A 27251-nucleotide genomic window follows, 5' to 3' on the forward strand; every position below is an offset into this window, starting at 1 on the left:
GTCTGCTCGCGCTGGTCCGTGGCATTGTCCACCCGTAGATCTGATATTGCTATGTGACTTGGATTATGAAAATAAAACAGTAAAGAAATCATGAGTGAATTGAATGTAGATTGTCGATGTAATGTTTTGAGTGCTGAAATAGGAGCTCTGGTGGGCGAAATGGAGTACTTGGACACAATAATCATCGTAGCCTCGTAGGATAACCATTAATGTGCAAAACAACGACGAGCGATGTACAAGAGAGAAAAAGGTGTACTACGACACCACGGCAATAAAAATTTATTTCGTGTTGTATAAAAATCGACGATTTTGTAGTTCATGTCTGTCATGTTAGGAACCTAAAATATTCAGTGCAGAATTTACTCTGACAAAAAATGTGCAAAGCTCAAATGGATTAACTGGATCGATGGGAAACGTCGTAGGTATCCCTAAACTTTTATTATATGAATTACGAATAGTTCGATGTGTTTCCGTTTCAATTGGAAACCATGGTCTACGTTAAAAATTAAACAATATCTTTTCCCCTAACTTCACGTAAAAGTGATGTGCTGAAGTCGAAACTTGGTTTCGAGTCCTCTGGCCCGTAAGTTTGCTGTTGTGTTTCTGAATTATCCTCAAATTCGGTACTTTCAAGTTCGGATAATCCAGTAAGTACATTCTTAAGTGATTAAGACGAGTTCGCACTAGGCGCTGAGCATCTAACGATTGCGGAATCAGTTCGACTGCACGTTTGACGAGAAGATCGGCTGAATGCGCTTCATTAGTTCTCGTTTAAACATCTGAAAAATTACTTATGATAGAAATGCATATATATATATAACGAGTCGTGTATATATATATATATAGTGTCAATATTGTTCCGATACAACACGACTCGTTATTCCAACAAAATTGAGTATATTAAAAATTAATGAAAGTAAAAATATCTTTCAATCAATCGCTTAATATTTGATTTGACGGGTACCTCATTTAGTAGTCAACGAATTGATGGCACTTTCATTTGTAGTTCATCAAGAATTATTGGAGTTATCACCGTTTCTCAGCTTCGCTTTCTTGACTGGACGCCTCGGTGACTGGTGGTAGAGGACTATCCACTGATCTCTGTCTAAAAATTAAGAAAAAAAAATTTTGTTTATGACACAATGTTCCTAGAAATTTTATTCTCTAAACACAGACTTTGAATAGGCTAGACAAAGTATAAATAAAAATGAAAAAAGTGATGATTTAAAATTGTTTACCTGTTCGTTTGCCAGTCGTAAGAATCAGGAGCGGAATTACTTCTACCCGTTCGCTGGAATCGCTCTGTTTTAGCGTTCCTGATTACCTTTCTCGTTATCAAAGTTTCATCAGCCCTTCCAGGCGGCGATAACTCTATACTGCCGACTGCAGCATCAGTACATATCGTTTTCCCACTTCTCTTTGGTAAAAACGGATTCTGAAAATTAGAAAAAGAATTCCATAGATGATACACAAAAAAAAATAAAAACATTGTCAAAATGTATTCGTATTTAATAATTCAACTTCAATATCTGTGATTTCAAAGGAGAACTATTATTGGAAAAATGATATAAGTGGATGAGCTGTCTAAATTCTAATACTTTATAATAAATACTTTATGCATTTCAAGTTAATGTTTACGCAATCGTCAACCCCCCTAGTACTCGAAAGATATCGACTGCCCACGCATGAAACGATAATATCAGACTCGTGACGCCATAGGAACAGGAGATAGCTTTTTCTCGTCACGGGGGGTGGCCTGTGCGACGTGCTATAAACATAGTAGGGAGGATTGACCTTTTACTGGTAGTCGAGACGAAAGATGAAATAGCTATCCCAAGTGAAACATAATTGTTGCAAAAACTTACAAAAAATCTCGATTGAAGAATTTCCCGAACTCATCCTACTAATACCTTTTTATTATTGATAAACGTCTTTTAAACGTAATAAAAAATTAAAAGAATTACTTGAAAGCTATGCTGTTTCAACATAGTTTTGATGAGGATCAGGGTGTCCAGCTTTGGTATCCTAGTGACCACCCTCTCCACTTCCTCATCGGTAACAGTGACAGGAAGTCGACAGTTGTCGGCTTCGCTGGGCAGTGGTTTGGTGCCACCCTTTGTAACCCAGGGATGCGCCTTTATCTCTGCCAAAGTGATCCTCTCGGCTGGGTTCTTGTCCATCATTCTTGATATCAAATCGCGAAGGTCAGCCGAGAGGGCAGGCTTCTCTGGAAATGTAATAGGCTCTGTGCGAATTGCTGCTTGAACACCTATAATACTTCCGGCACCATCCCATGGCAATTTTCCAGTTATCAAGGAGAACAGTGTTACGCCCATAGACCACACATCGCATAACTGCAACATTAAATCAAACGTGTGTTTGAATACCCAAAAATCTATTTATTAAAATTATGAAATGCGATACAAGTTCGGGTTTGTTGCGTTAGATAGCGCCTCCTACAATGTAACTCAACGCTCTGTCGATACGACGTTCGTCTGCTTTATCAATGGCGACACAATCTACACGAGTTCAAATTTAACTTGAATCAATCTATCGATTTTGACGAAGGATGAAGAAAAAACCACGAGCAGATTATTAAATATTCTATCGAACGTGGACTTGTTAACCCTTGGACATATTCAACAACAATAAGACAAACGGAAGTTTCCATTTGAACAATTAAAGGTTGACGTATGCAAATTAATATTGCATTTATTAAAGACAAGAGACTCCTCTTTATACGCACGTGCAGAAGTCGCTAGATCGCTGCAGTGTCGGTAAGGTCATGCGATAAGTCTCGATTGCAATCTTGGAAATACACCTGTATGAGGATGAATTACCTTGGTACACGCTAAATTATACGCTTCTTGAGCCACCCGTCGAGCCGAGGCGTAATAACGCGTCGCAAGTGTTCATTCTGCTGTACGTTTAACTACACAAGATCGTATCGCTCTTTCGTATTACCGCTGTTCTGATTTCACGATCAGATTACCCAGCAATCAGTTAGAGCATGCCAGTTCCATTTCAAATAAATACAATTGTCGATTATTAACGGAACGATTGAATCTGATTTTACTAACAAGACGATGACCCATCGCGATAGCTCCCTTTTCTGGAGAGATAACATTCAATTCTATCGTAAGAAGTTCACGTCGTAAATAATAATATTGATTTGTGAGAAAATAAGTGGAAAATAAAAAATGAAATTATCTCATCACTTATGGGACAATTACGTTATTGGAAACTTCGATTTGAAGAAGAACTACTTAGATGAAAATTCGATGTTCGATCATGAAATGTTCGACCAGCACAGCTGTCGTGTTCGCTCCTACAATACTGGCATTTTACCACGGATGCCATGTTTGAGTCAGCACAGCCCCAAGAGAAACTTCAATCTCAATCTTCTCGAGAAACCTCGTACGAAGGAAGTGTAAGCCATAATTTCTAGTTGATTTCGAACGCAGAATCAATTCCAGTTCGTGTTTACTACTGACTACGATTCACCCCACGATTCAACCATTCCGCCTAGCACCGATGAAGAAAATTTTGTCCATCAATTATGAATCGACCGAGAAGCGAACTTTGCTCGCATTTTAAAGAGTCAGAGGACTAGCCAAGCTTTAACTCAATTCCTCGAGCGGCAACTTTCTGTACTTTCAAGTTCATCTGCATATTTCACGATACCGTGAAGAAATCGATGTCACCTCCTGGGGGTTTGCAACTCGTTTCATAAGTTTCCGCTTGGACGTCCGGGTGAGCATTAAACGTGCCCACAAACTGCGATCGAAAGTAGATTTCTCGTGTATTTTTACAGCAATTGGAAATTAAAGCAATTCAAAACATTTTAATTGAATGAGGTTATTTTGTAGGAGAGCAACAATCTGATTTGGGTTGATGAGATGAAAAAGTGCACTATATCATCACAATTGAACTACAAGTCGTAATCTTTCACAAAGATATATATATGAAAAGAAATTGAAAATCGATTAAGAGATAGACTTATATCGTGGAGGTACTTACAGTTCCAGAATAATAGGCGCCAGGTGTGGTTGTTTCGGGAGCCGCGAAAGCTGGGGTGCCAGCTGGTCCAGATAATAATTCTCCGGATGCCCTCAATTCTGCGCTAACCCCTAAATCAGCGATCTTGATACGCCCGTCGCTATCCACCAGTAGATTACTGGGCTTTATGTCGCGATGCACTATCCTTTGGTAATGTACTGTAAACATAAATTTTCATTCGATACAAAAATGAATAAACTTGCTAGACTAATATATACTCGAAAATTTCACAATGATTCAAGGAGATACTCACAGTATTCAACGCCCATCACGATGTCGCGAAAGTTCTTCCAGGCAGTTCCCTCGTCTAGAGGTCTGTCAGTTGGTATCTGAAGGATCTCGCCTCTCTGGACCAGTTCAAAAACAAGGTAGAGATTGTCCTCGTCCGGATCGTCGAGTACCTCCACCAATTTCACGACGTTAGGGTGATCCAATTTTTTCAACAGAGCAATCTCTCTGTAAACCTTAGCTAAAGGGTTCGCTGCCCCCTTTCTGCCAGGGGCCATTCTGCCGAATATCCCCGCCTTCTTCATCAATTTCTTCTTGCTTAGAATCTTCATCGCGTAATGAGTCTCATCCTCCTCGTTGTAAACTAATTTCACGATACCGTAAGAGCCCTGCAACAAAGGAAACGATGCTGTTCGTTAATGTTATTCGGTACTTATAAGTCATAAAGCCCCCTCCCCTCCCCTTACCCGCCTCATCGGAAGTAACATCCACCGTTAAACGTCAACTGCGCAATTTTCGCGTTCTATCAGCTGCTTCGGAGCTGGAAAGGCTATTTAATCTCAACTTCGAGCCCAGTTTGAAAGGACGAGATCGCAGAAGGATTGAATCTACGTTGCGCAAGTTAAATACACGGAACGACGTTTCCCGTTTGAAAAAGTTAAACCCTTTTTTTTCCTCCGACTGAAACGGTTTTAGGAATTCATCCGCTTCGCCGTCCCTGTGCAAAGAAACTTTTCAAAACTTTCTTTCACCCCGACCATCCTACTTTTAATTTTCATAAACCGTGGTACAGGAAATTCTGTTACGTTCTCGCTTACCATACGAAGACACGCTACGCAACGAAACGTGTTTCATTTTTTAATTAAATTCTGTTTATTTATTTTTGATTATTATTGTGAGAAACGTAACTGAAATGAAAAAATATAGAACGGGGAGCGCCAGTGAGTTGATTGGAAACTACGGTTGAGAGGAACAATCATTTATCGTCGTCCTCGATGAGAGATATCGCGTTACCGAGTGATATAACGTAATTGCCACCGATCAGCACCAATCACCTTGCTCTTAATTAGTTTGCTAATAGATGCGAACGTTGACACGATAAATACTCTGACGAATAGTTTACATTAGAAGCGAACCCCACAAATACTAGATTAAATTTTATGGATTTGTAAATAAAAAAAATCCAGCTCACCTGTCCGATATTATCCAGGAGTTTGTATTGGTTCAGCTGAAGAGCACCCTGTCTGTTGTCGATGGAGACTCTCCTGCTTTCTCTCAGGGGTCTCCTCCTGTTCCTGGGCGATCCCTGAGGACTGCCATAAGGGGAGTACGGGCAATATGGATAAATAGGTCTGACAGTGACGTTGGAAGCATCACCCAGGAACCTCTGACTTGTTCCCACGTCGCCAAGGATGGACATCTTTCTGACTAAACGGTCGTCAGTGATTTCAACGAACGTCTGGGTGGCTACGTCGCTGGAGGCACTGCTCTTTAGCGTTAAACTGTTACCTCCTTCGTGCGTGGACAAGTCGTCCTTGGAATCAGCAGGCGACATTACGTCTCGGGTCAAATCATCCTGCTTGGATATCTGCAGGGAGATTCTTCTGTCAGCCAGATGCACTTCTCCATCAGTTCTGTCCTCGGACTGAGTCGACAACAGCTGGTAAACTTTGATCGACCGCGGAAGAACCCTCGATTGGAGATCGTCATACAAGGGTTCGCTGGTTTCTTCCGCTCTGTTGGATACCATCGACAATCTGTCAACCGACTCTTCGACGATCCGGATATCGTGGATGGCATCTCCAGATCCCTCGATGTTGATCTTCAGATTTGAACGATCGCTGGCTTGACCTAGCTCCTCGAGGACATTGCTGACAGTTCGAGCGGTGCGTTGATGGGCCGTTTGATTCAACGTGTTCCTGGACGTTGAAGACGTTAAGAGTCGATCGATCGACTCGCAGCAGGACAGAGTGTCGATGATGCCTGCGGATGGATCTTGTAGCCTCGTCACGGACATATCATCTGGAATAAGGAAATGCTTCGGTATTAATTTTCAGCAGCGATATGTAGCATGTATTGATTTGGAATAGGTCATAGAGGTACGAAGAACTACGCTGAGCGACCCTCCCCCCCTCGCTAATCCTTCCAAGACTGCTGCCTCGGGGATATTTCCTGGGTAGCGAAGCTATACAACATATTCCTGAAGTTTGCTTGCTTGCTTTAGTCCGATTGTCGAACGTACCGCGAGAACTCTACGCATTGAGCTAACAAGAGAACCGCCCAACTCCATATTATTCTTCGGTGAACAACAATATTGAATCTGAACAATGAATTGACGCAATCTTCTAACAAAACTATGGAGTACAGTTCGAAATCCCACGCTCCTTGTCAATAACAAAGCAAAGTAAGCCTCTACAATCTATTCAGAATCTCTGATACGAGATGAGAAATACTACTCACCAACACTGACGTGATGCATGAGATCGCAGAGGTTGTCCAAGCTCTCCTGTCTACAGGCAACCTCGTCCCTCGGTAACTCTTTCATCTCGTCGATGTTGGGCATGTCCAGTCCCGTGCTGGACACCTTTCTGTGCACTTCCGTGGTAGGCATTTCGTCTGCGCCAATGTCGACAACTTCCTCTGTCAGACTTTCTTCGGCTCTACCTACGATCACCCTTGAATTCAGACGTTTGGAACCGGTGAAAGACCACCGTTTGTCCTTCAAGAACGAGGACAGATCTTGCAGGACGTCGCCAGATAAAGAAGTCCGTCCGTCCTCGTCGAAGGTGCCCAGGTTGCTCGCGTAGCCACTGCTCTCTCTTCTTGGCCTGACTATCTTGGGCTCTCTAGACTTTATAATATCGCGCAGGGTGGGTAATCCCTCCGCTTCTTCAAGAAACAGGGCGCTATCCTTTCGAACCTCGACGATCTCTCTGTCCGAAAGATCCTCGGGACTGGACGGGATCCTCGTCGAGTCCTCGCACTGTTTTACATTCAGTGGTGACTCTTCGAATGGCAAGTTGATGGTCACTTTGCTTTCTGGCTCAGCGAATATTTTCGTCTCGCGATCCCTCGATCTCTGATGACTCGGTGACTTTCTCGCAAAGCTTTCACGTCTGGAAGGTAACGGTTCCTGTCTTAGAGAACGCGAATCCTGAACGCTGCTGGCCAAATTCAACGACAGTGGTGTCGATCCTGGAGAATATTGGAGCTTGGTTCCCGTGGATGCGGTCAGCTTTCTCGACTCGTGCTTCTGAATCGAGGAGAAGTGTTCGGGAGCGGAGACGGGGTCTAATGGAAAAACGATGTTCCTGGAAGATTCCAGTGACACGTCCAGCGTGGCGTCCCTCGAGTCAGCTGGGGAAACCGTCAGCGACTTGGGGATGGATCCTGGCGATTCTTCGTCGATAGCGCTGTGCCTGAAAGCAAAACAATCTGTCTAAGAACATTTGCTTTGCGGGAATTGTCGTGTGCAATGCGGAGAATCGTTGATCGAACAATGGACTTTAATCTTAACTATTTGCTTACTCTTTAGCGTGCTCGAACGAATGTTGAATAATTGAAAAGTGTCTATGAATTAATTGCGCATTGTTCAATCAACGAGTGCTGTAAAAAATAATGAATTATAATAGCTCAGATTTACGGGACACGGGACTCCATTCTGATCCATCGAGATCATGGAAAGTTTTAGTGGTTTCTACCTAGCAGTGAAATACCAATTCAAAAGAGAACGAGAGGAATTTGAAATCCTTTGTTTCCATCCCAAAATTGTTAACCAATCAATACTGGGGGAACGAAATATCAATCAGGGAGCACAAGGTAGACGCGAAAACAATGCAATTTTCGGGGACGTATCGATGGTCCTCGTGACGGTTAGCGACGCGGATAAGCGACAAGGCCGGGGCTCGACGCACCGATTGAACGTCCAACACAGATCGAATCTTGTTTGGTCTGTATTTAAAAATTTCTCGTTTCACCGTAAAGCACCGCGATTCGTTTCGGAGAAATTTGATTCGTCGCCACCGTGTGTTGATCGACGTGTCTCGTGACGGTTTTCGGTACGATATTCTCGTTGAGTCATTCTTTTTACACTCAAGAAATAAGAGCGCTGCCTATAAATTCTCGTAAAAATTAGATATTCTCAGGGTGACATCGTTCGCGAAGAGACAAAACTGGCTAAAAAGTTATAAAAATCCGGAGGAGGTCGTGGAATTCTAAACGCTATCGATGGTATTTACGATCCAGCAGGCGTTCGCACGATCCAGCAGACAAGTTTCGCAAGCAATTCGAACGGAAGTTGCAGCCTCCGGGGAGCACGGAGCTCATTAAATCCTCGGCGAAGCGAGCCGCGAGCATACGCCTCTTAGAGAAGCCTGGTGATTTGCAATTGAAATCGCGCCAGTTGGAACGACGAAACTATGAAATTTAAATGGCGCTCGCTGGGACACTGGGAGGCATAAACGTGCACGTTGGCCACGCGCTTAGAAGAGCAAATCGAAATGGATAACCTCCTCCTTTTCGAAGACTGTTAAAAATATTATTCTCTCTCAGAAAAATAAGAGTCTAGACAATTACATTCAGAGAAGTCGGATAGAACAATGAGAATCGGGATAATGGCGGTAGACGTTAGTGCTCGATGAACCCTAGCAGCCAAAACAGTCAACCTCGACCTACTTTGCATTCAGTAGCTCTGCTCTACTTGAGTATCCTTAATTTTCTTTCAAGTACCCATACCAAATTCGACCATAGCCCTCGTCTTCACACCTACCTATACGCAAACATTTAACACCAGTAAACGTATTCGCGGAGACTGTTCCCGCGTACTGCAGCCTGTAACGAACCTCGAACTTTGCTTCAAGACGATACAACGTGTTCGCAAAAGTTAAGCCGTGCACGTCAACCGAGCGCGAAACTTCTCGCTGAAATTCTCCAAGAATCTCGCGAGTACGGCCTGGAATTTCGATTCCACGCGCATAAGTGACTGCAACTAATTATAGCGGGAGTCCCGAGCAGCAATTTAATTCGGCCAGATACGCACGACGAACGAGGTAGCTGGCTGATAACTACCAGGACCAGTTCCCGCATCCCTCTCGACGTGTGATTGCGTTATTCCCTGTATTCGTTGGCCTAGTTCGAACGGAACAATTAATCCGCGTCGCAAGCATTATTCCAGAGTCGAATCGGACTCTTATCTTTTGCGTCGCGCGGATGGAAAGCCAGGGATTCGCGCTGATGACTGCAGTCGTTACCGCTTTTGTCGCACCTGCAGCATCCGGAAGGTTCGCGTTGGAAGTAAAACGTCTTGAAAGTACTTCGGAGTATTCTCTGAGCGGTAACGATATTATTCTTGGCGTCTGTGAACACCTGGGGTCTCTGAATGGAATTCAGATCTAGAAAGAAGAACTCTCGAATAGGATTGTTTCGCTGATAAGCAGAATTTAGCTTCGCGTAATCTGATTCTACCTGGGAGATAGTATTTGATGCTATCCTTTTGAAAACTGTCTTCTGTAAATTTACATTGTATATTTGAAGACAATGTGTTTTTGAAAACGAATGCGACCGAACGTAGTAATTGATTAGTGGTTGGATTGTACACTAGGAGTAGGAATGGGCCGTCAATGACCCTGACGGGTCAATTTATTTCGCCTCGAGTGCAAACAAGTCTCGATCGTTAGCGAGGAGCGTCGGTGCACGTCACACGTCAGTAATTTCACAGTTTTTGCACGGCGACGCTAGTACGAGCGGACAGATGAAACGAGAAATCTCGGATAAGCAGGGAAGGATGCAAAAAATGAACAGTCATTAACTAATCGACAAATTAGATCGAATGCACAAGCAGAATAAATTTTTTAGTCGAGTTCGTCATACTACTCGGTGTTGTTTTGCTGGAGCTGCATTATGCACGCAAATCTCGTTTTAAAAGTAAAGTAACACGTGCGTTTACTGCGCATCTATTAGGATGGGCCCTGTTTCAATAATTTTTTAATTCTATGTTTTATTACATATGAACTTACTTGTTATTTTGGCATAAAAGTTCCCCGAAGAAAAATTCTACATCAGATAATTGGATTTGAAACATTACAAATAATATTGCAAAAATATTTTAAGTAGAGAAAGTAAATTCGCGTTCATTGTGCTGGTGTACGAGAATATAAATAGAATAAAAAATTTGTAATTTTCAGGGCTTGTTTCTATTATTATAAGTGATAGCTGTACGAAAGTTCAAATTATTCTATCGATTTTTATCAGTTATAAAAAAAAAAGTAACTAATTGAAATTTTGGGGTAACAGATTTCAAAGATTATTGAAACAAGGACGCTCATCGCATTATGGAGCAGTTAACGTACACGTTGACCTTTTATACCGAACGGCTCTATCACAGTAATGTCATTCATATCGGCATATAAGTGGAGGCAAACTTCGTGATTACATCCGTTGCTACCCACGTGTTAACGGCGCAAGACTTTAACGAAACGCGTTGAAAGACGAGAGTCGAAACACGGACGATCCTGGGAGGGATCGCAACGCCCTTTCAGAAATTGGATCGTTTCGGCGGTAATTTACGAGGCCCCCAGGAAATTTCTCGCCGCGACGCGTGTACGCGGCGTCCCGTTCCAGCGCGAATCCCACGCGCGAAATACGATCGCTCAGGAATCGTTGAAAGATCCACGACTGACCCTGCAACTTCGGAAATATACCGAACGACGCATTCGTCGAGAGAGGGGTCTCTAAGGGATCGATATAAAGGTTGTCAAAAAGGAAGAGATACAGCCTCCCTGGAACTTGGTTGAAGTAATGGAACAGATAATGGGGCTGGAAGTTTGCGTTAAACACGAACTATTTTAAGAAAACGACACAAATGGATCTCAAATTTAGCTAAGACAGCCCTGAAATCAGGGGACCTCGTCATCGTCATGAAAATTCTAATTAGGGTCTCGCTTTCGAGATTTATCGATATTATTTTACGAGGGCTACTCTGTACTATAATGTCCTGGGCGAAAAGGGTTTCAGTTTACTAATGGCCGTTGACTTAAGTTATAAAGCTTGGTTTCCACCAGATTTTACGACCACTTAAGAACCCTTCCATCAATTATGCTAATAGGATCACTGTGATTGATCCCATATAGTGAAGAACAAACTGGAAGATTCTGTTTCTGAGCTCATCGTCCATAGAATACCCTATTTTCTAAAAAAAAAACAACGCTTTGCCGATAAATATAACATTCACCAGAATAAGGAAGACGTGGATTACAGACTATAACGGTCGACAACAGCGTGTCGTTTTTTCCTTTCACGGGCGACAGCACAAGGCCTAAGATAACATGCACGGGTCAATAATTAGCGTTAACGTTAACAGTACTCTTTGACGCTAGAACTTGGCCTCCGATTCAACGCGTACGTGCGGATAATCGAGGCAAACAAGGCATCAGTGACATCATTTCGCACGTGGGTTTGCGTAGACACGCAGCCATTCGGATTGTAAAGAACGTCTGTCGAGGACCCGTTCGTCTTCTGGAAATGTCATCGTTCAACCTTTTCTGGTCGGTGGACATCGCACGTTACCATAAAGAGTTCTCTCTACGAGTTGGCGGCTGCGTTATTAAATCACTTTGGAGCACGCAATCTTTCCGAGCAAGAAATGCGAATCACAATCCCCTGCAGATGCAACGTATTTGTGTCCCCTGTCTGACAAGAACAATGATGTCACTGGTTTGTCCCAGTACGGTGGCCAAAGACCGCAAAGGGTTAATTAACCGTCGAGAGCGTGGGCGGCGAAGACCGCGACGAAGAGACTGCGGGCGGTGCGAGGGAAAGGTGAATTATACGACCGGATTCGTGAAAGCTTCCGGCTATCTCGAATTACTACTGAGAAAAAATCAAACTTCGTGAATAATAAAATTACTTCGCCCTTAAATGAGTGCGTAGAGAAGAATTGTAGTAATTATTATCTCCTTAAACGACTGCGTAACGGAAAAGGCTAGTCTAGATGGGACTAATATTTTCTTAATTAATATGCCAAGGAAAGCCACATTTATATTAGGTTGTCACGAAAGTTTCTTTCGCGAGTTGCTCTCAATTATTTTATGTGATCGTGTTTATATAAATAGCCAATCTAATTTCATAGATATTCATGTTGTAACAGTAACGGAGCAAAATGAATCGTGCACAATTCAGTAATGTAACACAAAACATAAAATATTGTGCATGTATTACTTATTACAAAAGCGAAGGAAACTTTTGGGACAACCTAATATTTCCTAACAGCAAACGAATTGCGAGCTACGCACTTTTATTAAATAAACGAACTGGAACTTGAACTTGACACCACCCTCTTCGGTTCAATAAACACCTGATGGCAAACGACTGCCGCTCGAGAAGAATGAAATTTTCAACTTATGACAACATAAAAATATTTTCTTCGCGCGATGATACCCACACGCCCCTAGGGTCGTTATGTAAATTACATCGTCGGTAAGCGTAGTCACGATCGATATCAACTCATTCGGCCGAGTGTAACATCAAAAAGTATTTGCTCGAATTCGACACTCGAACGTTCCTCCGCCTTCTCGCCCCTTCCATCCGTTTTACGCCATTTTCCAGCGAACGCAATTTCCTTTTAACGTATGCTGAATCGTTCGCTGAAAGGAACGTAACGCGGACTATTCTCGGGGTTTAATGTGGAAACGAGGATGCGCCAATTGTGCGATATTTTACCGAGGGGGAATACCTGCTTAGGTGTGAGAACTATGCGAGAAATTCTGCGACATAAGGCGCTGTCTGTAATGCAATCGTTGTAATAGAATCCTCTCCTGGTTTATTGCATGGAAATCGAGGCGCTGCGCAAAAGATTTCCTTTTCTACAAACGAACAAAATAGAATTATAGTTACATTTCTGATCGATACAGTGCAGTAATTAAACTTCAGAAGAAAACATCTTAAACTTATTATCTCTGAATAATAAACGACGATGACCGCTCCCAGAAGTCTTGGGAACTATACAATCTCATAACATGATAACGCACGGACCAAAGTAACTTCGCGAACATTCCAGAAGAGTTTCGTTCGTTGTTCATCGTACAGACTCAAAGTACAGTTTTAGAATGGCGGAGTACGTTCGTTGAGTACCCGTATATCAAGTTCTGAATAATAGGAGGGCGGAAGTTCTCCTAGTGTCGAGGAAACCGGATGACATGGGCGTAGCCATGCGTGAAGCAACCCGTACAACCCTTGTCTTAAACCTGTCACAAAGTTTTCGGTGAAATCAGTGGAATACTATAAAGCTGTCCTCATTAGTTAGATAGGTAGACTCATAGGTGTTTAGCAACATGTGGGATTCAATTCACCCTTGATTAGGTGCAGCAAGAACGACTGCTCTACGATTCGGTAACTGGGAGGATGAATCTGAATTCTAAATAACTCAGACAATTCTGAACCTGAAGTTCCTTTGCAAAAATGTCTGATGGTCCTTCGTTTTTGAATTATCAAACATCGACCAATCACAGCGCCCGTAAATTTGCCATAAATTCTATCCCCAACTTGCAACGTTCAGAAACATTCATCAACTGATTCCTCGAGGACAGGCTTTTAGACCTCGGACTAATGTGTCGGGTTCTCGACGTAGTTAATTCGCAAACTTCTGTATTCCTAATTCATCAGACGGTTTGAATATCGGGGGAAATTTATGCCATTATTACCGTCTATCCACTATTCGCCTAGTTCCGCTGGTTCGAAAGTTTCGTGTTGCTTTATCTAACCTGACTTCATCACGTGTCCGTGGTTGTTAGGTGGCGAAACTTTGGATATAGACACCTGGGCTATTTCCAATTGATAGTATCGTCAACTGCAGCCTAGATTCTTGGAGTGGTTGGCAAACTTCTAAGTCAAGTGATGCCTCGAACCGATGATTTGTTCTCTGGGGATGTCTGCATTCTAAGTATAACTCAACGAGTTTAATAAGATCCCTGAGGTGACGGCGTAAACGCGGAGGAACGAGAGGAGGATGTACGAAACCAGATGATTATACTATCGTCCAGGTCTCTAGTCGACGTAATCCGATACAAGAGGATAACAAAGCCTGACGTCGATCTGATAGCGAGTCGAGAGGTATTAGCTCATCGATACATGTGCCAGGTATTGGTTTTTCAAACTCTAACTACAACTTCTAGATCCTGAGACCTCATAAAGCATCTTGAAGAGACTTCCAGAACCTGGAGAAGTCTAGAAGCCTTAGAGGAGTCCTATGATCTACCACATAATTATTCGAAGTGCCAGGTACAGGTTGTTCAGATCCTAACTATAACTTCTAGATCTTGAGACCTCATAAAGCGCCTTGAACAGACTTCCAGACCCTGGAGAAGTCCTATTGGTCTACCATATATTTATTCGAATTGCCAGGTACAGGTTGTTCAGATCCTAACTATAACTTCTAGACCCTGGAGAAGTTTAGATGCCTTAGAGGAGTCCTATGGTCTACCACATAATTATTCGAAGTGGCAGACACAGGTTGTTCAGATCCTAACTATAACTTCTAGGCCCTGAGGTTTTCTAAAGCCTCTTGAAGATTTCTAGATAAGTCTAGGAGGCTTAGAGAAGTCCTGTGGCCTACCAGATATTAATTCCAAGTGCCAGGTGGCAAGGACACTTGGGTATTAAGCTCTGAGAAATTATGCCAATTAACAATGAAACAACCAACGTGATAAATCCAAAGAGAGTAACGTCCATCCCTTATTTACGAATCAGCTGCGTATTCCTGGGAATGCTTATCCTGCTCTGAGTGACCACACAGATTAAGTCTCCAAGTATTATCGTTTTCGGAACTCGAAGCTGAGATTTACGACCCACGTATACTCGACAATACTCGAGCACCACATCCGTCCCGCTGACGAGCATACTTGAACTGCAATTGGCGTGTTCTGCATGGTTGGAAATGGGAATAGCTTCCGATGAAAAAAATATCCGAACTTCTTGGAAGCTGGCTAATAATTCGTTGTTTGGGACGAAGAATTAGAATAGAAATAAACCAAGGCTTTCATCGTGATCTGTATCAAAAACCCTTTAAACTCGTGATGGATTGCATTCAACAAGTTTACAAGTTCGCGAAATCTTCTTATAGAAGAATTAATATTTAAGTGCTCCCGACATTCCCCTGTTCGTGCATAGTGTTTCCCTAATTAGTCACGAGTTTAAATTCTACCTTTCGCGAACTCCGCCCACTCTCTAATTGAACCGTTTCACGCAATTCTTGACAAGATTTATGGAATGCCGCCGACAAGCGTAACCGCGTTAACCTCCGCAACGGAATTGATTATTCTTTCTTCGAACGAGGACTGCACGTACCAGGGTAGTTTTATTAAGTTAAGTCAAGGTTTTATTCTTTTAAACGCGACGTTCAATTAAACCCATTTCGAGGAAACATACAGCCAGTGTTTATCGAAGACATTTGTCTAAATTAAAGGATAGGTTCGATGTTTTCAAATGAATGTGTCATTAGAAATGTGTACGTAAGTAGATTTTACTCGTTTAAATGCTTGCAATGAAAAGTTTATTTAAACTTATTTAATTTTTCATTAGAAGCATAATAAATAAATTTCAGTCGCGTACATATTTGTAAAGAAGAATTTCTTTGGAAGCAACGAATCTATTATATAATTTAAACTTTCATCGACGATTTAAACTTATGGGCCTGACTGTATTGATTAATTTAGGTTACTTTTGCGAGCAATTTTCTGCTGCCGTCAGACAGGACGAATCTCGAGGACTAAAGCTCGACGACGATGTCGATACCTGCAGCGTTAGAAGCTATCGCGTCAACGACTGGAGTGCGCGACCAGTGACGTTAATTAGGTTCGTTAATTGATCTCACCGCGTGGTAAAAATATCGCAGAGCAAACCTGAACTGCGACGAGTTTGCGCTTTTCCCTCCGCACCCTGCTTACAATTTATCGATCCTGTTCGCGATGATGCGTGATTCTCGATCGAACTTCGAAACAGTCGAGTCGAAAAATAAATTATTCATGGGGACCAGCTAAGAGTGTAAACAAATGACACAGATTTGAATATAGAAAAGAAAGACAATTCCAGACCGGTTCGATATCTACAACTACAGATAAGGGATATTACTTGCACCAAGATCGAGATTCAGAGGAATATCACAAGGATTCATTGACCGCTAATCGATCAATCGCAGCATCTATTGGTCCTGACTTATCGGGCTATAACGTATCACAGAACGTGGAGACTTGCACCAGCGGAACGACACGTATTGATTACGTATTGGACCCGTTTGTCTTTCCACCTGGCGTCGTCCTCGACGCTGGACGGATGTAATAACGTTCCGTTGGTGCAACGATTTAAACTGATATCGACGATTTGATACATTGCGCAGGAATTTCCGCTCCGTAAAGGACTTCCTCGAGAGATCCAGCCAGCCAAATTGCTTCAACAGCAAGTCCAGCTTAGTTAAATAACCGGGAGAAAAGGAATAAAAGATTCTGGAGCAACAAAATATTTCGATTGTACTGTTTCCGCTGAACCTCGAGTAACTCGATGCATGTGAGAAAATACATTTGTTTAGACAAAAGAAGAAACTTTACGTTCGTGACGGTTGAACTGCAACATAAAGTCTCTGTGACTCGAAGTTACGACAGTCTGGCAAAATAAACGCAATGTCCTTGCGCGTATAGCGATAGTAGACGTGGACGAACGAGTCGGTATGATTTACTAACGTTCAAGCATCTAATTTCAAATTTTAATTAAATGCGGAACGGTAATCGCGAGATTAATGGCTATCTGTAGGAGATAATTATGTGATTCCTGGTATTGTTTGACCATACTGGACGAATGTGGGTCATCGATGCGTCCATTCGTCACGCACTACGTCTCGACACGAAAGGTCACGAGATATCACGAAAAAAAAAGCGATATTTTCTTAAACGAACGCAAACTATTTACGAAAACAAGACTGTGCACGATAACAGAGGCAATAAACAAGCGATATGTCTTCGAAAACGAAATTCAACAATAATCTTCCAGTAAACAAAGCAGAAGACAAAGGCACACGACAAATATAATTTAAAATTAATAGTTGAAATTCATGATTCGATGAAATAAATCTTCTTTGCTACTCCTTTAGCGATTAGGTGACTTTGATGTACTATAGTTACTCTTGATAAACGTCCCTAAATATCATGCATAGTTTCTGTGCGCACCAATGAGTTCATTTTTACGAACGACTCTGGAATAAAATTAACGAGCCGAAAAAAACGCTTCGTTTCGTTCGAGTTTCATAACAGAGAGAAAACTGACCCTTTTCCCATAAATAACGCAGTAACGAAGGATAATCCACGCATACAAAAAAAAAAAAGAACAGATTCTTAATAACGTTCCGTAAATAAAATAAACGAAGGCACGAGGTAAAGGGAGAAAGTTGAGACTCTCAGGGCTCGAAAGATGTCGTAATCTAATTACCGATTCCACTTTCTGCTCAGGTGCAATGATGTATAGTCTGTCGTAACGCAAAACTGAAACTACACAAAATGCAGTTGAGTAGGTAACAAGTCGAAATATAGCACTATTCCGTGTTATATTTAGAACACTAAAAATGAAACAAATATTCCAATGGTAATATAGGAAAATTCTGTTTCGACGTATCGTATGCGAATAATGATATTTAAATACTGAAATATTCAGCATGGAACGAATAAATATTTGAAATATTACAATATTGAATCATTCCAGTGCGCCAGACGTAAGCAAAACTAGATAAGGTGCAACCGTTTTAATAGCTTCGTAAAAGTTTTCTTTGATCGAAGATGTGCAGAGATTGCATTTTTTTCGTTTCTTTGCCCTTTCGCCCGAATAAATTTACATCGGTTCGTTTCGTACGCCGGCAACATTCGCGGATACGTTTGTGCACGTGACGCGTTAAACACAGCTGTGAAAACGGAACGAGCTGTTAACATCGCGATATCACTTCGGTGACGTTCACATGGTTTATTTGGTCGACGCGAATTACCATCCATTAAGTATCTAATGCCGTGCGACGGTTTCGCGAGTTTCGAGGGATTTTTCGACGCACCCAAAATGAAAACGGTAAACGAATTCGATGGAAATTCGAGCCGGTTTGATGTCTTTGGGCAAGCTTTGACATTTCTCCATGTTATTTCGCGTTTAATTCGCAACGCTGGCAAATAGCTTGCACTGCAAATAACACTCACGCACCAGGTAAACCCGACTCGTCGAAAATTCCGAAAGCATAAATACCTGAAAAATTTGAGACTCGCGTTGACGAGTAAGCGAAACCCTTCGTGTGTAGTTTATAAGCGAAATTAACGGTTTATCGATTCTAGTAAATATGTAAGTGATTCGATATCGGATAACTTTACAGGTATTCGAATACCACGAATAATCTAAGAACACTCGCGTACGGGAATAACGTTACTCGAATATTCAATCAAGTTTTCGATGATGCTAGTCAAACTATCGGGAGAATGTTGTTCACTGTTGGATTATTTATTAAAATGGAGCGAAATATTAAGAGAAAATGCAGAAGAAATTTAGTGAAAATATACCAGGAAGCGACTGATTTATAACCGGGATAATATTTTACATTTTATTAAACAAACTCGTATCAAGTGCAAACAGTAGTACTGTAAATAATGCTTGTTTGCGTTACGCGATAGCTGGCTTTGAAACAAAAATATTTCTACAGAAATTGAGAATATAAATTCACGATTATTACCCAAACGACGACAAGATTAATTTATATTTTGGAACTGAAAATTCAGGCGATATCCTTGCTAGGATAATTTAATACAATCTACCTTTGGATTTGTTTCTCTGTTCAGATTGTATACCCTACCACTAACTTCGGCAAATTAATCTACTATCACTTCTTCGAGTCTCAATGTACACTGTTTTCGTGTAAGAACAGTTGTCACATACGATTCCAAAAAAAATTCCAAGGCAAGTCAGTCAGGACTGCTTAAAGCGAAGGCTGAAGATCAACGATCACTTATCGAAGTTCAGTGCTCCCTCTTTTCTAGTTAAAGTCACTCATACATTCACGATCACTTGTCTAAATACCCTATTCATCAATCCCTAAGTGACAGTAGCCGGAATGACTATCAACCAAAGAATATTGATCACTGCCACTTGCCTCAATTCAGCATTCATTAATACCAAGTTGGAGTATAAGGAGAACTTGAAAAATGTGGACAAACAATCACTTATTCAAATTGAGAAGTCACCAGTGTCACGTGAAAATACCGAACTGTCAAATAAGTAATACAGACGAACAATTATTTGTCCAAGTTGAGGGTTCACTGTTCCCAAGTCAAAGGAGGCGGCATTACCACAACTGAAGAGTATAAATATGCCTAATTTCAGGATTCACCAGGTCCGAGTGACAATAGCACCGATACCAACTGAAGAATATACATCAAGCATCGTACAGCGTGAGTTGAAAGATGTGACATTAGCACAACTGAAGAATGCAGATCACGAATTACTTATTCAGGTTCGTAAAGATCAACGATCTTTACTCCAAATCCACTATTCCCAATCCTCAAGTGTCAGCAGCTAACAATTCCTACTGATTTACGATCAGCTGAAGAACATAGATCAACGATCGCTCGACCGCATTCAATATTGATCGCCACAGCAAAAGAATATAACTCATCCAGTTTCAGTGAAGGTAATCCTACTAGCAGAAAAATATATCTCGAAGATCACTCATCCAAGTTCAATGTTGATAAATTAAAAACAAGTTACCACAGCAAAAGGATATAACTCTACTCATCCAGTTCAATGATTACCAACTTTGAGTGATGAAGGTAATGCTACCAACCGAACAATATAGCTCGAAGATCACTCATCCAAGTTTAATGTTGATAAGTTAAAGACAAGTCACCATAACAAAAGAATAATAGCTCTACTCATCCAGTTTCATCATCATCAGATCCAAGTGATGGACGTAATGCTACCAACCGAAGAGTATAGCTCGACGATCACTCGTCCAAGTTCAGTGATCTTTGTTTCCAACTGGGAACTGGTAACTTCGTCACGAGCGAGGATTGAGGATCAATGATCACAGGTTGACGTTCGTTATTCATGAAATCCAAGTCGAACAGTCCAGCGCCGCTAGATCCTCGGAGGCGAGCAGGTGCTTCCGGCCAGCAGCCACACTAGAGGCAGACTCGTGGTGTTCTTCTGTCGACTACGTGCCACGGAGTTCGTAGCGAGCGCGTGGCTCTTCCCACCACCAACCAACGTTCATCGCCTACAGCGTAGCCCCTGATCCAACCTCCTACGGACCGATTGCGTAACGACGTAAACCGAGCAGCGGATGATACAGTCCACGATCTTCTATCCCCGCGATACTAGATGAGCTGGATCCTCTATCGAGTTATCTCGATCGAGTGGAATCGTTTCTTTAATTTTAACGAAGCGTGGAAAACGCAAACCTGTACCCCGAATCAATTATACCTCCAAACTGCAAGCGACAGTACTTACTGTAACGAGGAAAGTAAAAAGAAAATAGTACTTGGAAAACTGAAACTACCTGTCCTCCAAATCCATTATCCGCAAAACCACGAGCGTCAGCACTGAACAATTGCCACTATTTTACTATCACCGGAACACGTTCTTATCACGTAAACTGGAATATCTAAATAATAATTTATTACTTGATCATTCGAACCCTATATTCGACACTGGTATTTGTACAGCATTCTTATGCTTGACATAAACTCAATTCCCTTCCGGAAAACGAAAATTATTCATTATTCTCGAATAAGTTCGCTCCACCGGTAACTTTCATTCGCTGATTTCAATAACGACGAGCTCTCTGAGAGTTTTACATAGAGTACCGTTATATCCCCAGAAGTTTTTTAATATTTTCACCGGCATTATATGTTAATGGTTAAACTACCCCAAAGAGAAAGTACACTTGCAACCAGAGTTTCCCTATCTCGTTTATAATTCCAAAGGAAGTAGAAAACGTAGGTACGGTAAAGGTATTGGGAAACTTCAAGACTGCAAACAGTCCTAATTGGAGCCCGAGTATTATTTCTCTTTCTCCGACACGGTCGCGGAGGACAGAATTTCTTGAATTCCACGCCCAGCAAGATTTTGCATGCGATGCACGTTGCGGGGAACTCGCGTACGTCTCTAACTTGGAGCAAAGCAGATCGCAAATCCCTGTACCCTACCTCCGCGCGTGTATGCCAGACTCTGACATCCGCAGTGCATTTGACTCTGAACGGGGGATTCCGAATATTGGAAGCAGCAAAACAAGACCCGATGGAACACATCGGTGGTATTTCGTAAACTAAAACCTGGTTTTCATGTTGTACTTTGGAATATTAATAACAGCGGAAGGGCTGAGAGGAATAATACGAATTGATTTAAAACGTTACTAGAATAGAGATAAAGAAATGCAACAGCAAAACGACTACGATAAAATACGAAACACTGCTGACTTTCTAGACATCTGAAATGTCCAAGTATTTAAATAGCGAGAAAGGATCAGAGAAGGACGCGAATCTGTAGTGTACATACACGGTCTGTCTAAAAAGAAACCGAACTTCTGCTATTAAAAGAAAATAGTACAAGTAAAGTTTTTACACACGCGTTTATTTACTCAAAATAATCTCCTTCTGCGTCGATACAGCGTGTAGATCGCGTAATTAATATTTCGAAGGATGAATATTTGGTACCCCGTTTAGTACGGCGGTTACAGTGGCCTGAATCTTCGAAATGTTGCTATAACGTGTCCCGTTCATTGCAATTTTCAATTTTGGGAAAAGAAAATAATCGCAGGGTGACAGATCACGCGAGTAGGCTGAATGATCCAAGGTAACAATGCTAATTCCAATCAAAGGGACACATTATAGCAATATTTCGGAGATTCAGGCTGCTGTAACCGTTGTACTAAACGGGGGCTACCAAAACAGGAGCTGCAAAGGTCCTTCGAAATGTTAATTACGTGGTCTACACGTTGTATTGACGCAGAGGGAGATTATTTTGAGTAAATAAACGTGTGTGTAAAAACTTCACTTGTACTTTTTTTCTTTTTATAGCAAAAGTTCGGTTCCTTTTTAGGCAGACCGTGCAGACATATCGTCAAGGATGAAAGCTGCATCTTCGCGACAGGAAATGTTCCTTGAATCTAGAAAATTCCGATGCTTCGCAACCGATTGTTTAGCACATCTTATCTCTCTAATTAAGCTCAAGCATCGAGGAGGCTACTGGAACAGCTGAAAAAGAAATAAAAAGTAGAGTCCAAAAACAATATTTGTCAGAGTTAATTCCATTAACGTCGACAGCCTTTGTCCCGCGGAACGCGTGGAAAACGAAACAATGGGCCACGGAATTAATTCCACGAAATTGTATTGTTCCAGAGACGTGGGCATCGCGGAAATTTTGATCAAACGACCGAACGTAACTAATTACCCCCCGCCGACGTGGCGAAACATTCTCCGCGGGCAAACTAATAAATGCGATCGTAAAAGTCCGGAAAGCTCTCAGCTTGGAGACCTGAAGGAATCGTAAATGCCCCGTGCGGGATTTAGGGTTCCCTTTTACGTAATTGCGAACGAAGATTTGCCCCGAAATTACCGACGTGTCAGGAAAATTAACTACTTCGGCGAACTGTAAATCGGTGACGATTGTCGCGAGGAGGGGGGGGAAAAAAAAAAGAAGAAAGGAAAAAGCGGATTTACAGGTCTGATCCTGTTGGCTACGCGCCACTGTGCGCCCTGAGATATATCAGTAAACCTATTCAACCGTGTACTCCTATATTCCATAGTATACGGTTTCGTATTGTTTTCGGGGCTGGACCAATCGCGCGAGAAATGAAATATGGAACGCAATATCTCTGTTGATGTTCGATTATTCACCGGGCCTGGCGTCCATTTTTTCCTAGGGAAGCTATTCGGAAACGTTCATTTAACGAGGTTCGTTGAATTTTAATATTTTGAACAATGCACGCAGGGAGACGCGAACGTGATTCCGGGATGAAAAATCGTGGCGATGAACTATGAGCTAGACTGACGAGATACTAACAGGATTATGAGGTCGAGGTATGTTCCCGTACCTTGAATTTAAAAAAACCAGTGAAGCTATAAGAAACCAGTATTACCATGATACGTATACTGACCCTAGCGTAATTGAGTACATAATTCACAAAAATTTACACAAATTGTACACCTGATGTGCCTGATGACGGAAGTCGAAATATAATGTGAACTGTAGCCGACCTAGTTTTTAAAATTGTCAATAGTAGAATTGAATGTTCCAGGATACTGGAACTATTGAAATTTAATATTCCAACTAGACAAACTTCGAAGCAGCGATATTTTTTACACTGATCCATATCGTACCTCAATTGCGGAACAAAATTACGTTACAAGAATATATGCGATGGCTAACAGCCTTAATATGTCTGTTGATCTTTTTCATGGCTCACCTTTAGCATTTAAAAGGTCAGTCGTTGCAATTTTGCTGATGCGCAATCAAGTTTGAACACGTTACACTATAAGATACCGTAATCGTCTCCATTTTTGTTTTATTTTTCTTGTTGTCATTGTTTTTACATCGTACTTGATATCAAGAGCAGGTTGCCCGTAAATGAAGTATTATTATTATAATCTCATACCCTGAACCTTAATCAGTAAAGATCAAAATATCACTGGTATCACCGTACGCGACACGTATATGGACCTACTGCGGTGTTAACGGCTGTAATTGAGTTCACAATTTACGGAAAGTTGGGAAAATTCACACCTGATGCACCGACTAAGTTGCAGCGAGCACAGCCCTCCAGAAAATAGCCAGCAACAAAGTTTGTCCTGGTAGGTGGATGTTATAAACATCCAGTATGAACTCCGCGACGCGAAGGTCGCTAAAACTTTAGCAAATTTACATATTACAAACGAAAGTAACTTCGCCACTGTTGAAATGACCAGGGGAAAGTTACAATTGTTTTTGGACAGCAAGCGGCTGACACGACTAAGCAAAAGCGTGGAACTAACCTAAACCGGGGTTATTGTAAGCGTGTTTGACACGGGAGTATTATCCCTAAGCGAAGCCTGTGTGCAACTAGTGAGTGCCTTTTGAAATTCTCCGATGATCGACAATTGGGCAGGCCTTCGTGGAGGCTCGTTGTGGAGGAGCGCCATATTGATCATTTGGAACGTGTCGATGACTCGCACGGAGATCCAGTGTTACAGGTTTAGCTAAAATTATTGGGTTGTCCAGAAAGTTCGTTTCGATTTTTAAAAAAATTCAGAGGCACGTTTGAATTTTGATATATATTCATTGAATTATATAGGCACCATTTTGTCCCATAACCCTTCCACTTTTCAAGGAGTGTGTACATGTTATTTGTTTTCAACTATTCCGATATATTCAGACCTGTACCACTTATCAAACATCGACATGGATTTTTCAGACAATCCTATATAATGGCAAGTTAAAAAGTAAAAATCTAGGTCGAACTCTTCTGAAGATGGGAATATAAGGGTGTAGATTTTTCTTTGTGTCTTCTTTTTTAGAAGAGTTCAATTGAAGTCTTGATCTACTGTAAAGTACTCTACATAGATCAGAACAATGAAGACGCTATCAACATCCCATTTAAATGGAGCGAAAGTGAAAAAGACTCGATTATTGTCGACCTATCTCTGAATATGCTGCTCTAGAGTATAATTACCTCATATAAATTCGTCGTGGCATCCGCAGAGAAACCTGCCACGCTCACTAATTTCAATGAGCCCAACTTAATTAATTTTTCACTGGGCCAAACGTTTCCACGCTACGGAACACTTGACACCCTTTTAACTTTAAACCCACGCCAAAATGCCACGCGAGGATACGATGCAACGTTACACCTGTGTCTGGAAAGTTTCGAACTTTTACGTGACTTCGCCTCGTTTCCTGTGCACTGGAGCCTCCATTATCCTATTGACCCACTGTTCGAACGTTTCATAATTCCGACGATATTTCTTTCTTCCGCAACGGTGCGCCCCTTTGCTCGATCAAACAGAAATTCGTAACCCAAATCGAACGATGTTTGGAGAATATCTGTGCATCGTAACGAACCGTGACTATATTGTGCTGCCACGGGCATCGATCGTGGCAATTCCAATCGAAAAATTGAAACCATTAAAATTGGCAAACGATATTCCAACGATTAAATAATAAATTTGAAGATTTAAGTAACATGGATTTGCATTCGCAACAATCGACGTTGCACTAATGATACGCGAAATGCTATTTATAGGATTCGACGGTTACCAGATGAATATAAATTAAATTTCCTCCAGCCGCCGTGGCCAGGCGCACATCCAAACCAATTATCAACTAACTGGTCATTATCGAGATCAATACATATCGTAATCAGTCTGACCGCGAACTGCGCGATTTCCGACGTGACCATCCAACCTGTCCGTAAAATTTACTCTATCCATAGAGCAATGGGGTGTTGCCCGCGAACTAATTATAAGCATTCGTCAGGGTGGAGAGGGATGACGAGATTGACGCACGTTGCACGGCCTGATACGTTGAATGTCAACAGTACGATCAATCGCGTTAGGCTCGATCCCATTTGCGGATCTCGGAATTTACTACACACTTCCAATTACGACTCCTATGATTGCGATTACGGTCCCTCCGAGAAATCGTGGATCCAGAAAAAAGTGGACAGCGAAGTTTCCCTCGACGAGAGAAATCGGAACGGCATTACGAATCCATTAACGATGGCGATGCTTTTTTTTTTTTGTTCCGAAAAAAAGAACCGAAGTAAATCCGACGAACGGGTCTCAGCTGAACTGCTGCATGTCAATCCGGCAAATTGATCGCCGATGAATTCGAGGAAAAATTGCTTATACCGACATGTCTTCGGATTCCCATGAGCCGGTAGATGGAACGTTTCCGAGAAGCTGAGTGAACGACAGGTAATCGAATATCGCAAATTACTTTTGGAACTTCAAACTGGCCCACCTTTGTCGACGTTAACATTTTCTCTTCTCTGGCTAGGGGCTGCAAACTGTTGAAATTCAGGGTAAAAACTCCTCCAGTACATAATAACCAATATACGCAACGATCTATGTATACGAGATTAAAGAATTCGTTCAACGGGAAACATCTCATTGTCACAGCGATGCTTTCATACAATTACAACTCGTTTCCCTTTCAGTCGTCGAGACGACAGTCGAAAGCAGACGGGCGTGGGAACACTTTGACGAAACGTAGGCAATATTGCGACAGGTAAATTGCTGGTTGAGCGTTGTGGATTATAAATTACTCGAAGCTCTTTCCATTAAACAAATTGAGTGGCGTGGTTCGTGTCAGGAGCAAGGTACGGATGGAATGGCTTCTGAGATATGAGTGAACACGAGCTTTGTGTCGTATTCTCAGAAGACGGTCTTCTACAACGAGATATACGAGGCAATCTAATAAAGAGAAGGGAGAATGAATTTTAACAACCTCGTCAGGAAGAGAGGATGGATGTTCGAATTTCAAAGAGACAAGATGATAGATACTGAGAACCTCGTGTAGATCTCAAGGATCTTGGCTGCTCGAGAACTTAATATTTAATGTCGCCATCTGGTAGTAAAAATATGTAAAAAGCCGTCTCGTGGCGTTGCAGAGCCCCATGGTATTATACTGACATTGCACAAGATCATGAAAATCTTAGTTGAAAGCAGGACAGAGCTGCTCAGCTTTCGCAGTTGAATAGGTGTGTGCTCTCGCGAAGGGCGAGACTGTCCAGGAATCTCCAGCTAGCACGTTATAATTAGGAGCCTTTCATCGGGAGCAAGACGTCAGGTCTGACACGAGAGTCTCAAGAATCTGACTTCGGTAGGAAAATAGATAGATCAGGATTCAATTCTCTGGCATAAATGGAAACAGCGATTTCAAGCTGGATTTGATTACTATTAGGTCCATAGAGAGAGCATGGATCA

At 41.8% G+C, this 27251-nt stretch overlaps 1 protein-coding gene across 1 annotated transcript in view; it reads right to left on the reverse strand.

The window, feature by feature from the left end:
* Nucleotides 1-256: 256 nt before the first annotated feature.
* Nucleotides 257-27251, reverse strand: part of LOC128896570 (uncharacterized) — a 57024-nt gene continuing 30029 nt past the window's right edge. The window contains exons 4-10 of the mRNA XM_054159940.1: nt 6748-7706; nt 5480-6309; nt 4313-4676; nt 4021-4217; nt 1965-2354; nt 1239-1435; nt 257-1105 (exon numbers count right to left, since the gene is read on the reverse strand). Of these exons, the coding sequence (XP_054015915.1) occupies nt 1030-1105; nt 1239-1435; nt 1965-2354; nt 4021-4217; nt 4313-4676; nt 5480-6309; nt 6748-7706 (3013 nt within the window). The 3' untranslated portion in view covers nt 257-1029. The remainder of the gene's footprint in view (nt 1106-1238; nt 1436-1964; nt 2355-4020; nt 4218-4312; nt 4677-5479; nt 6310-6747; nt 7707-27251) is intronic.

The sequence above is a fragment of the Hylaeus anthracinus genome, unplaced genomic scaffold, assembly GCF_026225885.1.
Source record: "Hylaeus anthracinus isolate JK02 unplaced genomic scaffold, UHH_iyHylAnth1.0_haploid 0, whole genome shotgun sequence".
Taxonomy (NCBI): Eukaryota; Metazoa; Arthropoda; class Insecta; order Hymenoptera; family Colletidae; genus Hylaeus; species Hylaeus anthracinus.